This window comes from Cornus florida, unplaced genomic scaffold (assembly GCF_030987335.1).
Source record: "Cornus florida cultivar Cherokee Brave unplaced genomic scaffold, ASM3098733v1 CherokeeBrave_3.0.0_Hap2_Chr10, whole genome shotgun sequence".
Classification (NCBI taxonomy): Eukaryota; Viridiplantae; Streptophyta; class Magnoliopsida; order Cornales; family Cornaceae; genus Cornus; species Cornus florida.
In genome coordinates this window covers 109601958-109627908 of record NW_026775580.1, presented here as the reverse complement: position 1 = coordinate 109627908, position 25951 = coordinate 109601958, and the positions used below count along the sequence as shown (strand labels likewise).

At 34.8% G+C, this 25951-nt stretch overlaps 1 protein-coding gene and 1 long non-coding RNA gene across 2 annotated transcripts; both read left to right on the top strand.

Moving 5' to 3' along the window:
• The first annotated feature begins 7977 nt into the window (after positions 1–7977).
• On the top strand, positions 7978–12395 carry LOC132276997 (pectinesterase-like). Its single transcript, XM_059778685.1, has 3 exons — positions 7978–8428; positions 8636–9238; positions 11363–12395. The coding sequence occupies exons 1-3, from the start codon at positions 8119–8121 to the stop codon at positions 12052–12054; spliced, it is 1605 nt and encodes a 534-aa protein (XP_059634668.1). The 5' UTR covers positions 7978–8118; the 3' UTR covers positions 12055–12395.
• A 1607-nt stretch (positions 12396–14002) lies between these two features.
• LOC132279807 (uncharacterized) lies at positions 14003–17505 on the top strand. The gene is made up of 3 exons (XR_009471402.1): positions 14003–14256; positions 16224–16349; positions 17204–17505. It is a non-coding gene; the product is annotated as an uncharacterized LOC132279807 (long non-coding RNA).
• Positions 17506–25951: the final 8446 nt, after the last annotated feature.

Below are 25951 nucleotides of genomic sequence, written 5' to 3'. Positions count from 1 at the left end.
TTATTATTATTTTTCCCAAATCTTTTGCCCTAACAAATATTATAACGTGCTTGAAATATTTGAAGTAGGTTGTGGTAGTGATTGACGTGTTGAGAGAAGGTGGTGGCCAGATTCCTAAAAAGTTGAGGAGTTTTAGACAAACTTTCAAATGTAAGACTTTTTATACGTAAGGTTTCACACATGTCAAAAAATTATATAAGAGTACGAAATTTTCATTAAAATGAGATGTTAAATACAAAATATATTAATGTTAACACACCAAACAAAACCCAATTTTGGCTCTTTATAAATAGTACGATCCAATTTACATCAAAAAATTAAAATAAATATTTAACAAAACTTAGTTACAAAAATCAAAATTTAACTTCATATTAAAATAAATATGATCGTCTTACATTTTAAGATGCAAATTTGTCAATTAAAGTGCTCTAATTAAGTTTCTCTAACATATCGTTGACCGTAGATAAGTTTTGATCAACTTTAACTTTGAAAATTTTCTCTCAGCAAAAGCAACTGTAACTCGAATAGTCAATAATACTCTATATGCAATCCAAATATTTGAAAAATAATAACTAAGTCTTTTTATAACATCCAATACCGCAATTGCGTTTTTTTGTTCCTCTTGGTAAAACATATCTTAATATTTGTAATTCTGAAAATAATTATGTCCCATCAATATAAATAAAAAAACCATGTCATGTTTTAGGAAATCTTCAAGGTTATTTTGGAGAATAGGACAGTTAATTGCACCCATGAATTAAAATTTTGGTTGTTTAAACTGGGCTTAACGAAACCTGTCATGCATACACATAAGACTAAAAATAATATCATAATAAAATAAACAAGTTTATAAGTTTAAATATAAAATATTCTTATTGTTACGTAGAAATTGTTGTATTTATTATAAGCGTTTATTGCTAAAAAAAATTTTTAAAAGTTATTTACTGTCATAAATTTACATGATGTATAAGTGTATATATCTTTTAATTGTGAAAATTATGGTCATATATATACATAATACTATATGCCCTAGGCAAACTGCCTTGGTTACCTTGCCGCAGGAGGTGGTGGTGGTGGTGGGTTTTGGTGGTTTGTTGAGAATGATTATGATGGGTGCATGCACACAATAATTTTTATGGGTCACTTGGGGGTATTTTTGTCATAAAAAATTTGAAACATTTTTTTTTACAAGTTAACAAGAAGTAGGGGTAACATAGTCATTTTATATGTAATTAAAAATATTATGATAACTCTGTAAAAGTAACATTTGGGATTTGAATAAAATACGAATCAACTCTTCAAATGCAAGTACAAATTAAAGCTAAATATTTATTTATGTAATATTTAATTTAACTTGAAAGAATGTCAATATAATTTGTCTATAAAATAATGGATCAAGTTTGTTAGGAATATTGAAACGATTAACTATTAGTTGTGCGAAATTTGTCAATTCTTGGCAAAATGGATTAGTGAATGCTAAAATTATAAAAAAATAATTTTATTAATAAAATTTACGCTCTACACCATGTATACAAAATTAAAATTTATAACTCAGTTTGAAAATTTTACACTTTTCAACATGAATATAATAACATAAAAAATAGAAGGCTATAATTTTGTTTTGACCCTTCCTCCTGTCCGTACAAGAGAAAACTAAAACAAATGCCAGCCAGCAAGGAAGACCATTCCAATTCGCCATGGTTGACCGAAAGCACTCATTAACTAATTTGATGGGCCACTGAATTATCAGATGTAACACAACAGCAAGATACAATTTAATAGAATAATATTAACTAAAATTAAAAACAACACTAATAAAATAAGTTTGGGTCGGGGGATATGTTAGGTGTAATCTTATAATTTGTATCACTGGTTGACTTTCTTATACAATAATGGAGTCAGAAAGTTGTGTGAGAAAGGATGATTGTATAATTTTTTAATAATTTTAGCAAGGACAATAGTGTATTTTTATAGAAATACATATCAAAATAATTATAATAATAGGATATATTACTAAAAAAGAAAAATTCAGTGGGGGCATTGCCGCCACTGACTTATGCATATCTGTTCTATTCTTACCCATCAATATGGTTTCAAGTTACAATTCACATTTTTTTAGTGGTCTTTTTGCAACATCTTTCCCAAAATGATAAATAAATTAGAAGAATATAGCCAAGATTTTTTTTACATTTTATCATATAAAATTCATATTAGTATCATCAATATAAGTATTGTCGAAGGGGCATAGTGGTATTGGTAAGGATTTAGAAGGTAAGTCATTGAAGTCTCGCTTTCGAATCGCATTTCTAATTTAAAAAAAAAAAAAAAAAAAAATCATCAAATATTAAACTTATATGAAAAGAGGAAATAAGGTACTAGTACTATAGTTCGTACTACAGTGATTATCGAAAATTAACGATTCAAGAAATAAAATTTTTATAATTACCAACACCAGACTTTTGAATGTGTCACATAATCTGAGGTCCACTGCAATTGTTTTGATGTTGGTTATAATTATTGGAAAAAAAAAAAAAAAAAAGAAAAGAAAAAGGAAGTAACTTTTAGAGATCAACTTGAGCTGACTATCCATGCTGAAGTTTAAGTGGGAATTTCATCATAATCATAACGCTAACCCTTTTGAGATGAGAGAGAGAGAGAGAGAGGTATTTGCTGCCCACTTAAACTGCTTTTAAAGTTGAATGGGGACCACTACTCACTAATATTGCTGCCCACTTAAATTGCTTTAAAAGTTGAACTACTACTCACCATTCATAATTGAGCCATTAATCACTCTTAACATCAATCCAACCCATCAAATTTTTTAAAAAATCTTTATTAATTACATCATCATCTATAAGACCTAATTAGATTCCTAGATATTTTAAAGTAAGTGTTCAACACTGAAACCTCAGATTGAAGATAAGAGTTTCGCTATCCATAACAATCATAAGTTTAGTGGGGACAACCCTGTGAACAATGTATGGACTATAGCCCTGTCTAACACTCAATCAAACTCATATACTTAGTTTCCCACTATTTAAAAAGCTCTACGAGACTATGTCAAACCTCTTTATTAGAAAAAACAGAAATATTTTATCACATATGTTTTACGTGTGTTCAAACTTTCTAATTATAAGTTGATCAAATGTTAAAACACTATTTATACAATGTCAAATCAATTTTAAGCATTGGATTCTAAATTTTACATTGTTAGACGTATTTGGCTAAGGTTATCGGTTTAAGAGTTATTATCAATCGTTTTAAGTCAAGGAAAGAGTCTTATTAGTGTAGTCCTGAAGTCAAAACTAATAATTATCATGTAAAAGATTAATTATTTAAACTATTTTTATTATATGACCAGCTAAATTCAAACCCTCGAATTGAAAAAATAACCTAAAAATATATTAATATATTATAAAAAAATTACCATTAATTTTTATGAGATTAATCCACCAAATATCAAATGGACAAAAACTATCTAATAATTTCTCATAATTATAAACCTCAAAGTACATCATTCACATCTTGGAGTCAGTCATTGAAGAATTTTTAATATCTCATAAAGTTCAAACTCTTAAAAGTTTTTGTCAATAAATTAAAGTTTTTGGAGGAATTCGACAATACTTTAAAGCTTATTGACTTTCATATTTACATGTTAAATCTCTCTCACTTCCACCACCGACAATGTGCTTTTTCCTAGCACAAATTGCTGTGAAAGAAGTTTTAGACAAATAATTGTGTTTTTTTTTTTTTTTTTTTTTAATCTACTGCAGTCCGCTTCGTTTCACCTGACAATTAAAGCCATTCCAAAAAAAAATTTAGTCTTACGTGCATGCATGACAGGCTCCGTTAAACCCAGTTTAAATAACCAAAAATTTAACTCATGTATGCAATTAACTGTCATATTTTCCAAAATAACCTTGAAGATTTCCTAAAACATGAAATGGTTTTTTTTTTTTTTTTTGATGGGACATAATTATTTTCAAAGCTACAAATATTAAGATAAGTTTTACCAAGAGGAATAAAAAAAGGCAATTGAGATATTGAATGTTATAAAAAGACTTAGTTATTGTTTTTCAAATATTTGGATTGCATATAAATATTATTGACTATCCAAGTTACAGTTGCATTTGCTGAGAAAAAATTTTCAAAGTTACAGTTGATCAAAACTTATCTACAATCAACGATATGTTAAAAAAACTTAATTAGAGTATTTTAATTGACAAATTTGCATCTCAAAATGTAAGACGATCACATTTATTTTGATATGAAGTTGAATTTTGATTTTTGTAATTAAGTTTTGTTAAATATTTCTTTTAATTTTTTGATGTAAACTGAATCGTACTATTTATAAAGAGCCAAAGTCGGGTTTTGTTTGGTGTGTTTTTAATTTTAATATATTTTGTATTTAACGTCTCATTTTAATGAAAATTTCGCACTCTTATAATTTTTTGACTCGTGTGAAACCTTATGTATAAAAGGTTTTACATTTAAAAGTTTGCCTAAGACCTTTTAAATTTTTAGGAATCTCAGGACCGGCCGTGACCACCATCTCCTCTCAACACGTCAATCACCACCACCACCTACTTCAAATATTTCAAGCACGTTATGATATTTGTTAGGGCAAAAGATTTGGGAAAAATAATAATAAATTTTTATCATTTTACAAATGTAGTATATTCGTTTTTAGGGGGTTGTTATTTTTTGTTTTTTTATTTTATATTTTTTATGTGGTAGCCGTTTTGAAGAATTTTAAGAAAACGTTGTTGATTTATTACTAAGCATCGGTTTGGGATTGTTGTTCAACTACCTAAAAGAAAAATACTTTTAAATGTGTTTAATTTTAAGAAAAATACTTTTATAAATTTTAATTAAGCAAAACTTTTAAACGAATCAAAGTTAAAAATTTAAACTTGTAAAAATGATTGTATAATTTAGGTAACTATTGTTTATTAGACAATTTTATCTCTTTTTATTTTTTTATAAAAATAATTTTATCCATTCCTTTTAGGTAGTTCTACTGTTATCTTATCAAATACAAATAACACTCCCTTAAAAGACATCATTGTGAAATTGGGAAAAATAAAATAAAATACAATAATAAAAATATTGTTACTATGCGCACACATCAGAAGCTGAATTTATTATTATTTTTTTCCCAGTTTCATTACACTCGCCTAGCATATTACAAAGGACTATTTGTGGACTAGGTATGGAAAAACTCCAACGAGAAGCAAAACCAAAGTTTAATTCTAACATTTAATAGCTTAAGTGCTAATGTGCAAGTGACAAGTGTGATCGAATGGCATATTATGTCTTCCAAATTTGAAGTAACTACAGTACTCGTTATGTGTGTGTGTGTATATAGAAATAGAGAGAGAGAGTTTTATGAGTGTGGGTTTTGTTAGAAAAAGAAATAGGTCAATTCGCACTGGTCAGAACTCAAAAAATAATTTTGGGTGTAATTGAAAATAAAAATAAAAATATTAATTTATGTAAAATTTGACCTAATTTTAAAAAATGTCAGTAAAATTTATCTTTATTATTATTATTATTATTATTATTATTTTTGGTAGTCCCTCATTGGTGGTGCAACTTCTATTACCAAAGAAAATCTTTATGGTCTGACATCTTAGAGTCTCACCAATTTTTATATAATTTTAAAATATTATATCATTTTATATATGCACTTACATTTTAATAGTAAAATTAATAATTTTTGTAGAGTGTAGACGCCACAACTTAAATATAAGTCTATCAAAGACAGAGTGCTTCACTTTATTAAAACAAATTAAATTTATGTTGCCGTTTGAGAGAATTAAATGAGTGCTTTGAATTTGAGATTGAAATTTTTTTTGTTCTTTCCAAAAATAGTATTTTTAGTGAAATTATGGCTTGCGGTATATTTTCAAATTACAAAATCCATGTAATGTGATAAAATTTAGATAAATCCCTGATAATTTTTTTAAAAAAATAGTTATCTTCTAAATTTTAAAACAAATTAAAAATTGGATAAAGTGCCAGAAATCGCCCCTTGATTATGACTTGCAATTGTCACTAGACTTGGGTTCTGAATTTAAGGTTGGGTTTTGGTTTCTTCAATACAAAATTTGAGGAGGCCCAAGCTTCTTATCATTTGGACCATTCATAAATCCATGGACTCGGAAAGCGCGTAACGTGCAGGGTAAGCTGCTTCTTTTGGCGCCACACAACGCGTTTGAAAATCACTTCATTCCCTCGCCATTGTTCTCCTTTCGCCTCTCTCTCTCTCCAAACAGATCGCCTGCTAACAGTGACCATGGAGCAGCAGAGATACCAGAAGACGGCCCAGGCCCAAGAATACGAAGACCTAGAAGAGATTCAGCATGGTCTTTTCCGGTTGAACAGCTTCAGGTAATCTCTGTCCTTCTCAACTTCTGATTTCTTGATTTCTCTATTGTTCATAGTTGTTTAGGTCATATACCCAAATGGGTTGTCTTTCGATTTAAATAAAAGGGTTTTATAAGCTTCAATTTGGTCATTTTTATCAAATAGGGTTCAACCTCTTATTTTCTTGATTTATCTTTTGGTCATGGTTGTCCGGACTTGTACTCAAATGGGTCGTCGTTCGATTTGATTAAAAGGGTTTTATCATCCCTTTTGCTGGATTCGGTTATTTCTACTTTATATTGGAATTGGGTTTCATTTTATCAAATTTTGTTGACTATTGCTCAAGATTCGGAAATAGGTTTTGCATTCACAATTTATTCTTGCTATTTGGTGCAGAATTAGGATCCACTTCTATGCTTCTATGTGGAGAGATTAGTGGACGAACAGTGCACAAGAGATAAACAAATTTTTTTTTTTTCCATCTAAACTCCACAACATGAGTACGCAGAGCCTACACTTTGTCAGATTTTTTATTTTTTATTTATTTATTTTCGGGGAGGTTTAAGCAATGTGTACTAATGAGGAAAAATTGTACAGAAAGGCCATTAGGCCCAAACTATGTATCAACCACACCTAGGAAATTAGGTCAAGCCCACATGCAGCCCAAACCGTACAATCATGCAAAACAAAATATATACAACCGATGTTTAAAGCTCTGTTTCTGTATTTTCAAATACTCTCTAAGAGAAAGTCAGGGTTGGAGTCTTAGCAAAAACTAGGTGAATTGCTTAACTTAAAAAGAAAATAAAAAATCACCCGCAATGACAGCTTTTAAGAAAGAATCATGCTGCACTTGCATAAATATGGATGTGGGCCCATCGCAGCCATCCAAACTCATGTTTCTTGTCGGTTGTTGCGTGTTGACAAATTAAGAGTTTTCTTTAAATAATGCATGAAAATGTTCAAATTTTTTTGGTTAAGTCTTTTCTTTTTCTTTTTACTTTTGTAGATCATGATGGTGAAAGTTTGAAGTCATTAAACACATCATACCATCTATCTATTTAGTATGCAATTAAAATTTGATGAAGTTGTTCTTTTCTTTTGTTGGGTTTTGCCCAACTTGCCGAGGTAAAGATCCTGCAGTCTGCTTTTTGTCTTAATTTATGAGTGCTTTTTCAATTCAGATTCTCCAATTCATCAATCTATCAACTTAAACACTAAATCTTTCCTTAAATACTCACCAATCATCCACCCTCAACACTTTTTCTTGTGCAAAAGACGTTCAGCATATATATCATAATTATCACTTGCATAATATCAAACAAACTGTAAATCCAATGACCTTTTTAGTTAAAAGTTTTTCTAAGGATAGACTGACTTTAATTTTCTAGAGTTGGGTTTCAACTTTTTATACACTGAAAATGATTCAAGCACGTACCAAATGTACAATAAATGGGGCCAAGACATAGTCAAGTGGCTCACCAAGGGCCACAAAAAAGTGCTTCTCACTAGGCTCAGGTCTTGGTAAATGACTCGAACATCTTTAGCATCACCTCTTTGTCGTGTCTCAAGTGAATAGACCATCGAACTAACGCTTGAAATGTTCTTAGCTAGCCACTAACCATGCCCTAAACATGAGCTTCTCTATTATAAATATGAACCCCCATCTGTTCTAATCTTCTATATACAACAATTTGTGCTCATAAACTACTATTTCATTGTTATATTATATATCTGTCTCTAATTAATATGGGAATTCAAGGGATTTTGTTTTTTTGGTTGTTAGGTGCAGCAGTACTACTAAGAGGTTCCACCATTTCATGTGCTGCCATGGATCCACAAGAAAACCATGTTCGTACCGAGTGCGGTTACACTAGATATCCAGCCCTGTGTGTTGAAAGCTTGAAAGAGCTGGGGTCAGCACATCCTCAACATGTTGATTTTGTGTCTGCTCTTGTCAACAAGACCATTTCTGAGACCAAGCTGTCCATGTCCAATTTCGCTAAACTCAGCTACCATTTCATAACCCCAGAAGCTCAACGTACTCGTCTTGCCACAGGTACGTACGTAACACTACAAGAAAAATGATTATTAACAGCGAAGTAGTATATATATATATAATTACAACTACAGTTGCAGTAGTACTATTTATACAGATAATCATATCATATACACATATAGACACCGACAAAATGCTTCTGAGCTAATAATGCAAATAGTAGCTTTAATTTAGCGCGCGTTGGTTTGACTATATATGTGCATGCAGATTATTGTCATAAGCTCATGGGGATGTCTACCAAACGGCTCAACCAAGCACTAGAGGCACTCAAACAATCCCCGACAAAGAACAAGGAGGACATCCAAACATGGCTTAGTGCTGCACTGACTTTTCAACAAACTTGTAAAGACGAAGCTGAGGCTGATGGTTTAGCCAATGAACTCATGAGTCCAATTTTACACCAAATGGATTATGTATCTCAATTGGGTAGTAATTCACTAGCACTCGTTAACAGGATCACCAGCCACAAGCCAGACAGTAGTAAAAATCGCCGCCTTCTTGAGGAAGATGATCAAGTTTTTCCCAGGTGGGTATCGGCCAGTGACCGGAAACTACTTCAGGCCACCACCATCAAAGCCAATGCAGTAGTTGCACAAGACGGAACTGGCAACTATAAGACGGTCTCAGAAGCCATCCATGCCGCTTCCGGGAATCGGTTTGTGATATATGTGAAATCAGGGGTTTATAAGGAGAAAATTAACACTGGCAAAGATGGGATCACCTTGATAGGAGATGGTAAATATTCCACCACAATTGTTGGTGATGATAGCAATGCAGGGGGATCATCTTTGAGAGAAACTGCCACATTTAGTTAGTACTCTCTCTCCATATCTCTTCCTCTCCTCATCATCGTCTCTCTTTTTTCCTTTGGAGTGTACGTAAACCAATTTCTAAATATGCATTGTAGGGCATTTATATATATATGTGCGCGCGCGCGGATACGTATGTCTCAAAATATTTATTGTGGGTTAAATAAGCACAAGGGAAAGGAAGCATGGTGGTCCAACATTTTGCTTCCATCCAGAAGTGAGAGAGAGAGGAGACAGGAAAATAATGAGAGTTAATATAAAGTTTTAATTTTTATGGGTAGGGGCGGATATGTTAGTAAAATAATAATACCATTTATTACTTCCCTCCCGTCCAATTAAACCGAAGTTGGATGATATTATTCTTTTTCTAAGAATGTCTTATCCATTTATCTTTTATTTATTATCTTTTTCCTCTTCTTCTTTTTGTTATCATCATATATTATCATTATCCTAATTCTTATTTTAATCTCATTGCATAAGATCAACCACATGAATTCTCTATTTACTATCTTTCCTTTTACAAGTTATGTTTAACTCTTTAAATTATTTTTATAATCTCATCTCATGTTATTTTTTATCGTTCTCATTGTCTCTTATCTTCTATTACGATTAGTTGTTTTTGTTTAACCGATGCGTCTATAAGTTTTCGAAGTAGGTGTCCAAACCATCTAACTCTACTCTCTCTAATTTTCTTACTATTGGGAGTCACTCTGCCTAATTTTTCTTGTCTCACACTTTGGTTAGTGGCCATATCTCTCTTACTTAGTCCACTCATCCATCTCCTTTTCTCTTCCATCCAACTTTTTAGGTGTAAAAATAATTCTACTTTAGGAAGTACGGATACGGATATGAGTACAATACTATATAAACACAGTGATACAACAAATCTAAGAAGAAGAAAAAAAAAAAAAACCACACAAATATGACAAAAATATGTCAAAAATAATATATATATATATATATATAATTTTTACTTATTTCTTCCACTATATATCATAAATGAAATTACTTATTTAAAAATAGATGGTTGTATTTTTTAAATTTAATATATTTATATATATATATATATACATATTTACTTTGGTACGATACACACTCATATACCCATTTCTTTATGGAGACTTAAACCTTTGACTATCTATCTATTTTAGAATCGGAAGAAATATCACTAAATTACAATCTTGATATTTATTCTTTTAATTAACTCATTTTTTAAAAATTACATTGAAAACATATTCTTTCAAAAAAAAAATTTACACAACTATCACATTATGTTCTCAAAGTATCGTAAATGTGTTTATGTCGTGTCTGACAAGAAAAATAAATTCAAAATTTGTCATATCCCATGTTTGTCCGATATTACAATAACTCCCTAAAAAATATTGAGAAAGGAAACATTATTAGTTAATTTTGTTAGTATAATATATAGTAGTTGATTAAAGAAAATTGTTTTCCGACAATGGCGGATCCAGTAATTGTTAATGGGATGGGCTAATATTTGGGAGAGCGTAGTAAATTTTTTTTTTAGCTAGAACTAACTATAATAATAATAATAATAATAATAATAATAATAATAATAATTTTCGGCGGGGGGGTGGGGGGGGCCACCTTTGAATCTGCCTTTCCGAAATGAAAAACTAAGGTGAATGTATTTTTTTCTAAAAAAAGGTGACAAACCCTAAGTGTCCCAACCAAGCACGAATCTGTGAAGGGTTCAATGGAGGCATCCGCCCCTAATGAAATTTTTTATTATTATATTTTACACCTCTAAATTTATATTTTTTTGCATTTATATTCATAAAATTTTAAAATTGCCCCCATTAAAATTATGAAAAAACCTCTTTGTATAAATTTTTTTCCCTCGTATAAATTCCTAAATCTGTCCCCTCACATGAATTCCTAAATCCGTCCTGATCCCCGCCCTATCATTCAAAGTCTTAATAGCCTCAACCCCTTCTCTCTAACTCTACTAATTAGTAAGTAAAAAGTTTATATAAATAAACTAATATCACGTGAAATTCACGTGAATATATAATATCCTATTAGACTAGTATTACTAGTAGTAATAAGTAAAACCAGATTATTGACCGGAGCTAACATCCGTGACTCGGTATTTGTTGGGCAGCAATTACAGGTGATGGGTTCATTGCTAAGGACATTGGGTTCCATAACTCAGCTGGTCCTAGCGGTCGACAAGCCGTGGCACTCTGCATTGCTTCAGATCACTCCGTCCTCTACAGATGCAGCATTGCAGGTTACCAAGACACCCTCTACGCTCTCTCCCTCCGCCAATTCTACCGCGAATGCGACATCTACGGAACCATTGACTTCATCTTTGGCAACGCAGCTGCTGTCTTCCAGAGCTGCAGTCTACTGCTCCGACGACCGCGATCCGGTGGGTCCTACAACGCCATCCTTGCCAGCGGCAGGGACGACCCGGGACAGAACACGGGCTTCTCTGTCCAAAACTGTAAGATCGGTGCCAGCTCCGACTTATCTCCGGTAAAGCATTCTTTTAGGTCCTATCTCGGGAGGCCCTGGAAGCAGTATTCGAGATCCGTGATCATGCAATCGAATATAGATGATGCAATCGCGTCGAGGGGTTGGGTTGAGTGGTCCGGGAGTTCATCTCTGAAATCGCTGTACTTCGCGGAGTATGCTAATGTCGGACCGGGTGCCGGAACTGCCAACAGAGTGCAATGGCCTGGTTATCATGTGCTTGGAAAACCTGAGGCTGAAAAATTCACTGTGGCTAATTTTATATCTGGAACCTCATGGCTGCCTTCTACTGGTGTGACTTTTGTGGCTGGTCTTTAGCGATGGGTTTGGCCGGAGATATATATTAATTCGGCTACTTTAATTTATTATATATCTTCTTAAATAAGGTCAGTTATGGTTATGGATAGCAAAGGATTGGAGCTCCAAATCGAGAACTACCTTTGCTGATTGCTCATACATATGTGCATATATGGAAGCTGTTATAATTAATTAGCAGATATATACTGAATGTGTAACTGTGTATTAATTAATATTGATACTGAATGTGTAACTGTGTATTAATTAATTCATATAGTCTTCTTCTTGTATAAATTTATATCTTGTAGTATGGATTTCTTGATAATCAATAATTACAAAGAAGATTGTGTATTTGATGGTTCTCTTTTTGATTGGTCTTTGTAATGGTTAAGCTTGAAATAAAGAAAGCTCTGTTTTTCACAACTAATATTTCATAATCATATGCTTCTGATAAAAGTTTTATATACCCAGGGCATCCTCCTTTCATTTTCTAAGTAAGTATAATTTTTTTTTAAAAGGGTAATGATACAGAGTTTGATAATCAAATATTTGATTATTTTATTTTGAATTAATCAGAATATGGATTATATTAACGTAATATTAAATATCGAGTTATATATCAATTTCCTTTCATCAAAATACAATATGGTTGCTAAGTAGTCTTTCAAAATCATTTATGATTGCTATGTAACGTAACATGCTTTGTGGCCAATGAATTTGCTAAAACATCTAATCAGCAAGTGCGTGATTAATGGTGTTTAATTAATATATGAAGGTAACATCGAAGAAAAGCTGTTATTAGTTGGCAGATATGTCCTTAAAATATATTTATATATAAAATGAACAATGACCGCCACTAAATTATTAGTTGGCAACCTAATTAAATTATCTTTAATTAATTGAGATCAAGAATTATTAAGTGACTCGTTTCAAAATATATATAGATTCTATTTTTGTGCTATCCTATACAATCTGCTTTTCTTAATTAGAAGTATCGAGTTTTGTCTAATCCAATACATTCTATTATTCTACTGTTTTGTCGACAAATACATTTTTTCAAAAAGAAAAAAAAAAAAAATAGCCGTCTTAAATGCACTCAATTCCATAGTCACAACAGAAAACAAAGTATCAGTTACATACTACCAAATGTTGCAACCAAACTTTGATGTTGAATTTTGTCTTCCACAATAACCCACTGACAGTCCATTATCTATAAATTTAAGGAAGATCAAATTATTCAACTTTATTAATTTTTCTAGGTTAAAAGTTTAATATCATAATAAAATAAACAAGTTTATGAGTTTAAATATAAAATATTCTTATTGTTACCATACAAATTGTTGTATTTTTTATAAGCATGTGTGTTTATTACCATTTTTTTTAAAAAGTTATTTACTGTCATAAATTTATATGATGTATAAGGTATATTATCTTTTAATTGTAAAAATTATGGTCATATATATACATACTACTATAAGCCTTAGGCAAACCGCCTTGGTTACCTTGCCCCAGGTGGTGGTGGTGATGGGTTTTGGTGGTTTGTTGAGAATGATTATGATGGGCGCGTGTACACAATAATTTTTATGAGTCACTTGGGGGGTATTTTTCTCATAAAAAATTTGAAACATCTTTTTTATTAGTCAACAAGAAGTAGGGGTAACATAGTCATTTTACATGTAATTAAAAGTATTATGATACTTCCGTAAAAGTAACATGTGATGTTTCTGATTTTCAGCATTTTTCAATTTTTCAGAAATTTTATCGCCGTGAGGGCATTTTTGACTTTTCACATTTTTCGTACTGGATTTTAGTTGAATCCATTTGCGTTTCATATATTTTGAGTTATGTGAGCTATGTATCATTTGTATGATGGTGTGCTTCATGTATTCATGTGGTGTAAATTAAAGCAAAGAGAAAAAAATAAAAGTGGTGGCAGGATCAACCACTATCCCATTCATTTTCTAGAGACCACATTTTTGGTCTCTTATCTGTCTCTCCCGTAAGTTTCCCTCTCTCTCTCTGGTTCCTTGCTTTTTCTTCTCTATTTTGTTTCAAGCTTTGATCTTTAATTCCTCTATCTCTACTTGGAAGTTTTATGTGCCGTTTGAGCCAAAACGGAGAGCACGACAAGCTCTACGCGTGAGTACCAACAATTTTAACAAAGGGCCTCCATAGGGATTTTGAAATTTGGAACCCATTTTGAGGGTTTTGCACAAACTTGAGGTATGGGTCCTTAATCCATGATGTTCTTGTACTTTTGTGAATTAATTTCCCATAAATGATTGTTTAACATGCTTAATTTGGGTGGTATCTAGCCAATTGTTTAGTTGTTGTGGACAATGTGTTAAGTTTGTGACTATGTGTATTACATGAATTAAGTGAAGAACATGCCTAAGCGTTGAATTTGTACGTCCATCATGCTAGATTTCTATTGTATAAAAGCATGTTGTATTCTTCTTGGAAAAATTCGTGTGAATGTATGCCTTGATGACTAAATTTGAGCTAGTTGTGAGATGATGATTATGTACATGGCATTGAAGCATCTACGCATTGGCATTGGGCATGAAGTGGGAGAAATGATTTTGGAAATGAAAGGGGGAATTTTGGGAAATTGTTTTGATGAACTCGTTTTATGAAAACCAGATCGCCACGGGGATACCAAAGGGCCGAAGTGTTAATATAGCTTAGAGGGAACTAGGGAGATTGTCCTAGCGTGGTTGAGCTAGCTGGGTCCCATAATGACGCTGCGGGGGAACCAAGGGTCAGGAACACTAGCCAATCCTTCTCTCGTGTCGCTGCAAGGTCACCAAAGGGCGGGTTATATTAACAGTTTGAAACTGACAGTTTAAAAGTGAAAATGGGGAGTGACATCGGCATGTATTGCATTCCATTGCATTACATTGTTTACACTTGAGGTTGATTAGTATGTTGTAATATCCCGATATGGTATGATCCCCATTCCCATTGTTCTATTCTTGTTGTGGGTTCACGGGGATACAAGAGACGTGTCTTAAGTGCCATCTACTGGGCAAATTGCTCACCCCACCATATTTAAATTTTTTTCAGGTCACGGCAAGGAGTTGGCGGGTGATAATCTACCTCATGCTTGAGAGCACTTAGGAAGCATTTTGGATGTATTTTTGTAGAGCTTGAACTTATTTTGTAAAGATGTTGATTTAGGATGTATTACTTTTGCAATATGAAAAATATTTGGATTTTAGCATGTACATGGGCAGTGGGGTAATGTAATTAAGTTTTACCATCATTTAATCCTTTAGTGTCTTTTGGTAACGTGTGGTAAATTATGTTAACGTTGTTATTATTATGGATGTTGAAATGTATTTACATATGTACGTGAGTGTAGTGGTGTGGGTGATTGGCTTTCAAAGTTGGTGTATCTCGGTGACAGTGAGTGAGGATGACCCAAACCAGTCGACGTAAAATCCTATAGGTCGACCGAGTTGCGTGAACCAACGTGTAGCTTCCCACACGTCGACCGGTATCCTGACAATAAACTTTTCACTGTGTATGTTCCAAACCAGTCCACGTGTAGCTTCCCACACGTCGACCGGTATCTCGGCAGTGGGTTTTCCACTGTTCATAACCCAAACCAGCTAACGTATAATGTATATATATCAACCGGTTCTTGTTCTATAAACATTCTTCTTTTAATTTTTCTAATTACACTTTGGCACCCAATTGATGTTGTGAGTATTTACCTTATGGCCCAATCAAAGTACAATAAATATATTTTAACCACCGAAAAGACAATATTGTCCCGGACCTGATTTTATTTATTGTGTGATACAAGTAAATGACTATTATGCCCTTAAGCCTCAAATTATTGAATTGTAGCAAATTACCATCGTGCCCCTTTGGACCTTGATAGTTGAATTACATGATAATTGAATTTAACATGTAATGTTTGTGTTATGCATATATATATATATATATATATATATATGTAATTGTGTGTGTGTGTGGAGTGAATTTAAAGGTAAAAGAAAAAGAAAAAAGAAAATAAAAGATTAGGTGGGACCCACCACCATCACTTTAAGCCCTTAAGACCATATTTGGTATGTAGCTCTCTTCTCCCGCTGCTCTCTCTCTCACGCCTTTTCTGTTTTTTTTCTTTTCTTTTTCAATCAAATTTTAGAACTTAATTTCTCCCTCATTTCTTGCGGATTAAGGTGCCGTTGAAGGCAAAACGAAGCCCACTACGAGCTCTACGCATCCATACGAACAATTCCAGATTTGGTGCCCTCCTTGGAGTTCGAAATTCAAGACCCATTTTAAGGGTTTTGTGCAAAAGTAAGGTAGGGGTTCTTAATTCCCGTTTTTCTTGCTCTTATATGAATTACTCCTCCTAAATTGTTGTAAAGCATGCTTGATTATAAATTAATTGTCTTGTGGATGATGTAGATGTTATATGAGAAGTTGTGATTAAATGGGCTATGTGAATTGTAGGTGAACGTGTTTATTTGGTTAATTTCTTGTCTAATAGTTGATATAACATGCCTATATTATTGTAAAATTTGTTAGAAATGATATGTAATGGCATGTGTAATTTTTCCTCAATATTTGTAGAGTATGTTTAAATGTGAAATATAAAATCCCTTAATTCTATGGCATTGTGAAAGCAAGACATACATGCATACCATGGGTCATGATTGGGAAGATTGTTTTGAAATGAAAAAGGGGGATTTTGGGAAAGTGTTTGATGAAAAGTGTTTTTTGAAAACCCGGTCGCCGCGGGGGTACCAAAGGGTCGGAGTGTTAATATAGCCTAGAGGGAACTAGGAAGTCGCCCTAGCGTGGTTGAGCTAGCTGGGCCCCATAATGACGCCGCGGGGGTACCAAGGGTCAGGGACACTAGCCAATCCTTCTCTCGTGTCGCTGCGAGGTCACCAAAGGGCGGGTTATATTAACAATTTGAAAGTGATGATTTTTGAGATGTGAAAATGGGGAACGACATCGACATGTATTGTATTCCCATTACATTATATTGTTTATATTTGAGTTGATTGTTAAGTGATATGATCCCGACATAGTATGACCCCCATTCCCATTGCTCTATTCTTTGGTTGAATTCACAAGGACACAAGATGCGTGTCTTAAGTGTTACCTAATGAGCTTTATTCTCACCCTATTATTTAATAATTTTTTTCAGGAAACGGGAAAGAAGTGGCGGATGACTTTCCACCACAGGCCTAATTTGGATTAGAAGACTTTTTTCTATTTTTGTATTAAGTCCCATATTTTTGTAAAATCTTAGTTTGTTATATTCGGTATAGAGGTTTGTGGACTCTTATTATTATAATTATACCTATGGGCTGTAACTTTTGTATGAGCTGTCTAAATATTGTAAAATATGGACATTTGATTTTGGGACTGTAACTATGTTATCTGGATGATATCGTATGTGGTTATACCACTATGGAATGAACTAAGTTAAAGCATGATAAATGGATGAAAGGGATGTTGGAATGTTGGGATGTATTATATGTTTATTGTGCTGGGACAGGCTTAAAATGCATTTAAACAGGTTGTGGTTGGCCCTTTTTTAGGAGAGGTCATGCCGATTTTTTTTTTAAATGGTATCAGTTTAGGTTCGTTACAAATTTGGTATCAGAGCGATAATTCGAATACCATTAGGACGACGGGTAGAGGCTTACCTAGGATTGTCTGGGAAGTCAATTGTATTGTTATTTCCTTATTTGCAAAAGTGTTTTGCTATGTGAAAAAGCATGCTTAACTGCCTACTTGCTCACGTACTTATGTGCTTATATGCTTATATTAATGTGTTCATTGCATAGTATTACATGCTAAGTGTTTGTACAATATCTTTTTGTGTTGGGTTGTTCACGGTTGGACCTTAGTGTTATCGTTATTGAATTGTTTTCTTTGTTTTATAGAACGATGTCACGGCATAAGGAGACCAGGAAAGTTGGCCCTAGACCGACTAGGGGTGATGTTGGCGAGAGTTCCAGCTCCAATTCGGAGGAGCTAAATGATGAGGACACACTTCTTAGGGACTTGATTCCGCCGAGAATTGTCCCCACAAGGAGGGTTAATGTTGAAGCAACCGTAGAAGTGGGTGAAGGTTCTATGGCACTAGAGTTGAATCGTTTGTTGCAAAATGCCGTGAGGGCAACGATTGCTGCTCAGTCGCAGTCGGCACCACAACCTACAGTTCAAGTTGAGGAGACGCCAGCTCAGAAGCGTTTCAAGATCATTAAGGTGTTTTCTCAGCTAATGCCGGTTATGTTTGAGGGCGGTGCGAATCCAATGGCAGCAGATGACTACCTGGATCAAGTTGAGACTTAACTAATTTTAATGGATGTGACGAACGATCATTTGAAGATCATCCTAGCTACTTATAAGTTTGCTAAGGATGCCAAACTATGGTGGAAGTCGGTTACGAGCCGGTACAAGGTAGAGGAGATGAGTTTGGACAAGTTTAAGGAATTGTTTTATGAAAAGTACTTTCCGCTTTCCAAAAGATGGGAGTTACAAAACTAGTTTCATAACCTTATTCAAGGGAGCATGTCAGTGGCGGAATATGAGAACAAATTCACTTCACTTTCTCGCTTTACTCAACGTTTCCGATTTTAGGCATTTTACATTTTTTCGGAGATACTGTCGCCGCAAGGGCATTTTCGTCTTTTCACTTCTTGCGTGCAGGGATTGTAGTAGAGCCCAATTGCATTTGTGCATTTTAATTTATGTGGGTTAAGTGGTATTTATATGTGGTGCATTTATGTGTATGAGGTGTAAAATGAAAGTAAAAGAAAAGGGAAAAGAAAATAAAATTGGTGGGACCCACCACTAACCGCATAAGTGGTCTAGAAACCCATTTTTGGCTTTCTTACTTTCTCTCTCCCATAACCTTCCTTTCCTCTCTTCTCTTCTTCATTTTTCTTTTTCATTTTTGTACCAAACTTTAAGTTTGGATTCCTCTCTCATTACTTAGAGATTTTGGGTGCCGTTTGAGGCAAATCGGAGAGCACGACGAGCTCTATGTGTGTGTACCAATAATTTCAGTTTTGGTGCCTCCTTGTGCATTCGAATTTGGAGACCATTTTAAGGGTTTTGTGCAATCTAGAGGTAGGGGTTCTCAATCCACGAAGTTCTTGCGCTTTAGTGAATTAATCTACTTGAATTGTGCCTTAGCATGCTTAGTTGCTTTGATTTTAGTTTAAAATGACTTAATTGAGGATATGTGAATTTGTATGAATAAGTGTTAACTTGATTGTACATAGAAGCATGCTATATGTTGAGTTTTGTATTCATTGTGTTGCTAATATACTATAAATGATGTATGAATAATATGCCTAAGTGTTGAATTTATAATTCCATTATGCTATTTCTATTGTGTAAAAGCATATTGTAGCTTTTTTAGATGTTCTTATGAATTGTGTTAGCTAATTAAATTTGAGCTAATTGTGAGATGATGAACATTGGCATGACATAAATGCATTTATGCATTTACATTGGGCAAGAAATGGGAAGAATTGATTTTGAAAAGAAAATGGAAAATTTTGGGAAAGAATGTATTGATGAAAGTATTTTGATAAAACACGGTCGCTGCGGAGTCACCAACGGGCCGGTAGGTTAATGTAACCTAGAGGGAGCTAGGGAGATTGCCCTAGCGTGGTTGAGCTATCTAGGCCCCATAATGACGCTGCGGAGTCACCAAAGGTCAGGGACAGTAGCCAATCATTCTCTCAGCGCTGCGGAGTCACCAAAGGGGGTTACATTAACAGTTTGAAAGAGATGATTTTGCGAAAAGAAAATGGGGAGCGACATTGGCATGCATTTGCATTCCATGGCATTGCATTGTTTGTATTAGAGTTTGGTTGGAATGTTGTATTACTCTGATATTGTATGATCCCCATTCCCATTGACCTATTCTATGTTTGGATTCACAGGGACACAAGAGGCGTGTCTTGAGCGTCACCTACTGACCAAATTGCTCACCCCACGATATTATTATATTTTTTTCAGGTCATGGCACGGAAATGGCGGATGAAAATCCACCGCAAGCTTGACAATTGTTGGAAGATGACTTTTTTTGCTATTTTGTAATTAGCCATTACATGTATAATTATAGTTTTGGGAATGTAATTAAACTTGTATTCATGGCTATTGAGAAAATGTAATTAAGTTTTACTCACTCAAAATCAGTTTAAGTATTTAAGTAACGTGTGGTAATTTATGTTATTGATGGTTGTTGTGTTTTCGTTAGATGTTAAAATGTGGGTAAAATTACACGTGAGTGTAGTGGCGTGGTGGTTGAATTACTAATGTTGTGTATTTGGGTTATCATTGGACAGTGGAAAAAAGAAGAAGAAGAAGTGAGAGTTTCCCAGAACTGGTTGACGTGTGGCTTCCCATACGTCGACCGGTATCTTCACAGTGTGGGTCATTGTGGCTCACATTACAAACCAGTCGACGTTTCCCATACGTCGACTGGTATCATATCCCAAACCAGTCGACGTATGGCTTCCCATACGTCGACCGGTATCCATTATAACTTACATTCCAAACCAGTCGACGTATGGCTTCCCATACGTCGACGGTATCTCAACAGTGGGTTTTTCCACTGTTCATAACCCAAACCAGTCGACGTATAGTGTACATACGTCGACCGGTTTCTGCCTTTTAATTAAACTCTATTTTAATTTCCCAAAATTACATTTTGGCACCCATTTGATGTTGCAAGTAATTATTTTATGACCCAATAAAATGCAATAATTATGTTTTGACCACCGAAAGGACTATATTGCCCCGAACCTTATTTTAATTGTTACGTGATGCAAGTAAATGACTATTACGTCCTTTAGGTCTAAATTTATTGAAATATGGCAAATTACCATCTTGCCCCTTTTCGGACCTTGATATTTAAATTTAACGTGAAATGACCGTTCTACCCTCGGATGTTTTTGGGTCGGGTAAGGACCTGTTTAAGGATCCGGATCCATGAGGAGCTGGGTCGTTACAAAATGGTAGCAGAGCAATGGTTCGAAAACCTTTGGACGACGGGTGGAGGCCTATGTGGGATTGCTTGGGAAGTTGTTTGTAATTGCATGTGAGATTATTTGTTACGTGTTTAGATATTTGAAAGAGCATGCTAAATCATTTACTTGTCTATGTGTTACATGCTAAAGTGTTTAAATGTTTGAACAGCATGTCTACTTGTTTATTTGTTTACCTGTTTAATTGCCCACGTGTAAATTTGTTTGCGTGATCACATGCTTATATGTTATATGTGTGTAGCACAGATTTAAATGATCCACGTATAGGTGTTATGTTCTGAGTAGGAAATTGTTTAGCATACGCACTTCTGTGTTGTATTAATTCTGTGGGTTATCACCTATGATTGGGGTGGGTATCAGCATTGTGAGCAAGGATGATGTGAATAGCACAATCTTCTGAGTCCGGTTTGACCTGAATACGTTGTTCCATTGGGAGCCTTCTTCCTAGAGACTAGTAACGGTGAAAGGGTTTGATCTTAGGTGTCTTCCTGGACGGAAATCCTCATTTTCTTGCACAGGTGAGGGTTGTGTTGTGCTTCTTCGGTGTAGCGAATGGACTCTTGGGATGGATTTTTATTTAAAAGTTCATTAATGTTTAAGATTACAAATTTGTCTCTTAGATTACCGTTTTGGGAGTAAAAGTTGAGGTTGATCTTGAGTTGGCGACGGGATGAGTAGGTTGCAACTTTTGTTATGATTCCCAGTGAAGGAGGCAAAAACTAAGTGTGATATTATTTGGTGACCATAGAGTATTGGTCACAGATTGTGTTGAGCCAGGATGAAGAGTGACCTCTTGGGCTTGGTGACCTGTTTTATTTGATTTATTTATTTTGTGGCCTTGTGGGCGGGTGTATGTGAGCGTGTGCAGGTGGCACCAGAAGGCTACCATACTGAGCGAGCTACGGGCACACAACTCAAATTAAATCGATGTGGACATTCCATTGTGTTGGATAGTAATTGTACCGATTGGTTGGGTAATGATAGTGTCAGGGGTGTAACAGTTGTATACCCTTTTGTTTGGTTGGATGGATCAGTTGTAGGTATGACTTGAGTATCCAGTTAGATACCAACGTGAGACCATTATTTTGTAGTCGTCGTCTATTATGGTTTATGTGATTGACCAATTAGTGTAGTGTTTGTTTTTCTCTTAGGGACTGTTTCTGTAGTGTGCCACGTATGATTCTTTTTCTTGTAATAGGTTGTTGACTATAGTGTCAGGTATCACGAATGATGTGTGTTTTCATGTCGAGTTTGCACCACTTCCGAAAGAGCGGTTGGTAGTGGAAACTTGTTATTTCCAAGGGATTAGAGTTTGTGCAGTTATTTTTGGAGGGATGATCATGAGGTGTTGAAACTTGAGGTTTTTGTATTGAAAAGTAAGTCAATTTAGGGGTGATCCTAGTATTCAGGAAGAAAGTGGTGATTGATTACATTTTTGATGGTTCTAAGGAGACAGTTAGGTGTTGAGCATTTTAGATTCTTATGCTCACTTTGTTTGAGGATTTGTTGGCATGGCATTGACGTGTGAATGATCATTTCTAGTGGTAAATAGTGGTTGTTATGGGGAGTAGTGAGCGTTATGCTTATTCTTTGTTTATAATGATATTATCTCGAGGATGTTTGGAAAAAAAATCTTTTAGTAGTGACTTGATGGTTTGATGGGATAATAGGTTTGAACGGTTGTTGGAATGAGTGACAGTGGAGGTGTTATAATGTCATGGTATGATGTTTAATGCTGATGAGCATGATGGTTTCAGGTATGATCCGAAGACGGACTAGGGATTGTGAGTCGTTTGTTGTGCATTGTCAGATAGGTGATGGGTTGTGTGTTAGTTGAAAGAAATTTGGAACAGTTTAGTCTCTCGAGCTAGTGAGGGCAATATTACCAGGTAGGCACTTTTTTGGCGAGTAGTGGGTTGATGTGACTGGCGTCACGAGTCTTGCTCCTTGTGTCCCTGTAACGTGAGCGTTGGTGCTCTTATTTGATTGGTTTTGGTAAGCATAGGTGTTGCCGGGTAGTGTATACAAGGTTCCGATGTTGACTGTGTATGACGGTCCGTTTATGGCGAGGTCGCCTAGAGTTGTGGACGTAGTTCTGTATGTGCTTCCTAGTTAGTCCTTCTCCTTGTATATAAGGAGTTCAATTCATTTTAAGTGAGATTGGGTGTCCATGGTTGGACAATTGATGAATAGCGTGTGATAGGTGATCAGGTGCATATAAGCGTGAGTCGTTAGTCTCTTGCGAGAACATGGCTTATTGCCTTTTTCGTTGTTTTAGTCTTGCAAGGACGTCATTGTTGTGAGTTTTGTCTTTGTTCAGAGGTTGTACACGTCCATGGTGGTCAGGCTTGTGAGTGATTTGTTGTGCTGTTGGGGTTCATCGGTAGAGGTACTTGTTGAATGGGTCGACTCACTCCTACAGATGGAGGTGGAGTCTTTAAGTTTTGTAGTGCATGTTCTGAGAGTGGTTCCAACTGGGGGAATGACAGGCACGGGTTGTCAAGTAAGAGTTGTGTTTTCGATGTTTAGTACTATCGGTGATGGCTAGAGAATGTGCTGTGAATGGTAGTTTAAGGATTATTAGGCGATGTGGTTTAAGTTGTATATCTTGATGTTTTTATTGATGTCTGAATTGAGCAGTGACTTGAGGACCAATGTGGGTATCATTTGAATGCTAAGTAGCTAGAGGGAGAATGTGTGATCTCATCAAGGAATAATAGGAATGATTGACTTTGGTCTTGAGGTTTTCAGCATGAAGTGATCGTATTGAGTGTTTTGAAGAGGTCAAAATCGAATCGAATAAGGTTATGAAGTTGATTATGTATTATGGGTGTTATGAGGTGACTGAAAGGCTTTTAGGTTGATTGATGATTGTGGTATTGGCGATGTGTTACTTTGGTTTGTTAGGATTGTGTGATCGAGGAATGATTATCATGTTGCTTTTAGCATATTATTTTGTGACTATATAGTTATTGAGGTTATATAGAGCAATGGATTGATTAGGGAGTGGATCTTGTGGTTGTTTTGTGGACTGTATAGGGTTGAGTTTGAGGTTTAGACCCAAGGACAAGAACGATGTCGGTATTGAAATCGGATTGAGGATGAGAATGGCCTGGCCAACCATTTCTCTTGAGTCAATTCCTCTTTGACACGATGTCGGGTCAAAGGTCAATGATCGTTCTGACTTGTTAGTGATGGTGGGAGTATGGTACTATGCGTTGTGTTGGTATGACAACGTGAACTTAAATGATTTATATTGGGTTACAAAAGGTGTTAGGAGGTATTGGGTGTTTGATAACGGGTTGGTGATACAATCATTGCTTATTAAGAATCTCGTTTTGGGGATTTGTGTTCAGAATACAAGATAGTACATTTTATTATTTTGGTGACTCATGATTACATGATTGTTGGGAGATTCATCATTTACTTATCTTGAGGTTGATCCGTATGATAATTGCCGGTTGGCGTGATTGGTGATCATTGTATGATTATGTAGTCGTATAGCCGTATATTAGATAGCAAGTGTTGATTTAAATGAGAGGTGTGAGTCTGAGTTTGAGTCAGAGTATGTGGTGGATAGGACTCCTTGTTTAGGACTTGTGTGTCCTTTAAAGGGTTGAATTGAGAAAGAATGTTGTCATGTTCAGGAGTCTTGTGACCATTTTTCTTTTAAGTTTGATATAGCGGTGTAGAGAGGACCGGCGTTAGTTTTAAGTCAAGTATTGAATTCAGCGGGTTTGTGTATAATGTTGTGAGTGGTGAGTACCCTTATAGGGTAGTGATCATTGGGTCTTCTGGCGGCACAGTGTGATTGCCTGTTGGCGACGGCGTCAAAGGCAGTATGGATGTTGAGTCCCTTGTTTTGTTTGTGAAGAGTCTCTGGGGAAAAGGTATGTGGTTATGCCTTTTTCTTTAAGGAGGGTAGATTTCGAGGACAAAATCTCTTTAAGGAGGGTAGATTGTAACGTTTCTGATTTTAGGCATTTTTCATTTTTTCGGAGATACTGTCGCCGCAAGGGCATTTTCGTCTTTTCACGTCTTGCGCGCAGGGATTGTAGTAGAGCCCAATTGTATTTGTACATTTTAATTTATGTGGGTTAAGTGGTATTTATATGTGGTGCATTTATGTGTATGAGGTGTAAAATGAAAGTAAAAGAAAAATGGAAAAGAAAATAAAATTGATGGGACCCACCACTAACCACATAAGTGGTCTAGAAACCCATTTTTGGCTTTCTCACTTTCTCTCTCCCATAACCCTCCCTTCCTCTCTTCTCTTCTTCATTTTTCTTTTTCATTTTTGTACCAAACTTTAAGTTTGGATTCCTCTCTCATTACTTAGAGATTTTGGGTGCCGTTTGAGGCAAATCGGAGAGCACGACGAGCTCTATGTGTGTGTACCAACAATTTCAGTTTTGGTGCCTCCTTGTGCATTCGAATTTGGAGACCATTTTAAGGGTTTTGTGCAATCTAGAGGTAGGGGTTCTCAATCCACAAAGTTCTTGTGCTTTAGTGAATTAATCTACTTGAATTATGCCTTAACATGCTTAGTTGCTTTGATTTTAGTTTAAAATGACTTAATTGAGGATATGTGAATTTGTATGAATAAGTGTTAACTTGATTGTATATAGAAGCATGCTATATGTTGAGTTTTGTGTTCATTGTGTTGCTAATATACTATAAATGATGTATGAATGACATGCCTAAGTGTTGAATTTATAATTCCATTATGCTATTTCTATTGTGTAAAAGCATATTGTAGCTTCTTTAGATGTTCTTATGAATTGTGTTAGCTAATTAAATTTGAGCTAATTGTGAGATGATGAACATTGGCATGACATAAATGCATCTATGCATTTACATTGGGCAAGAAATGGGAAGAA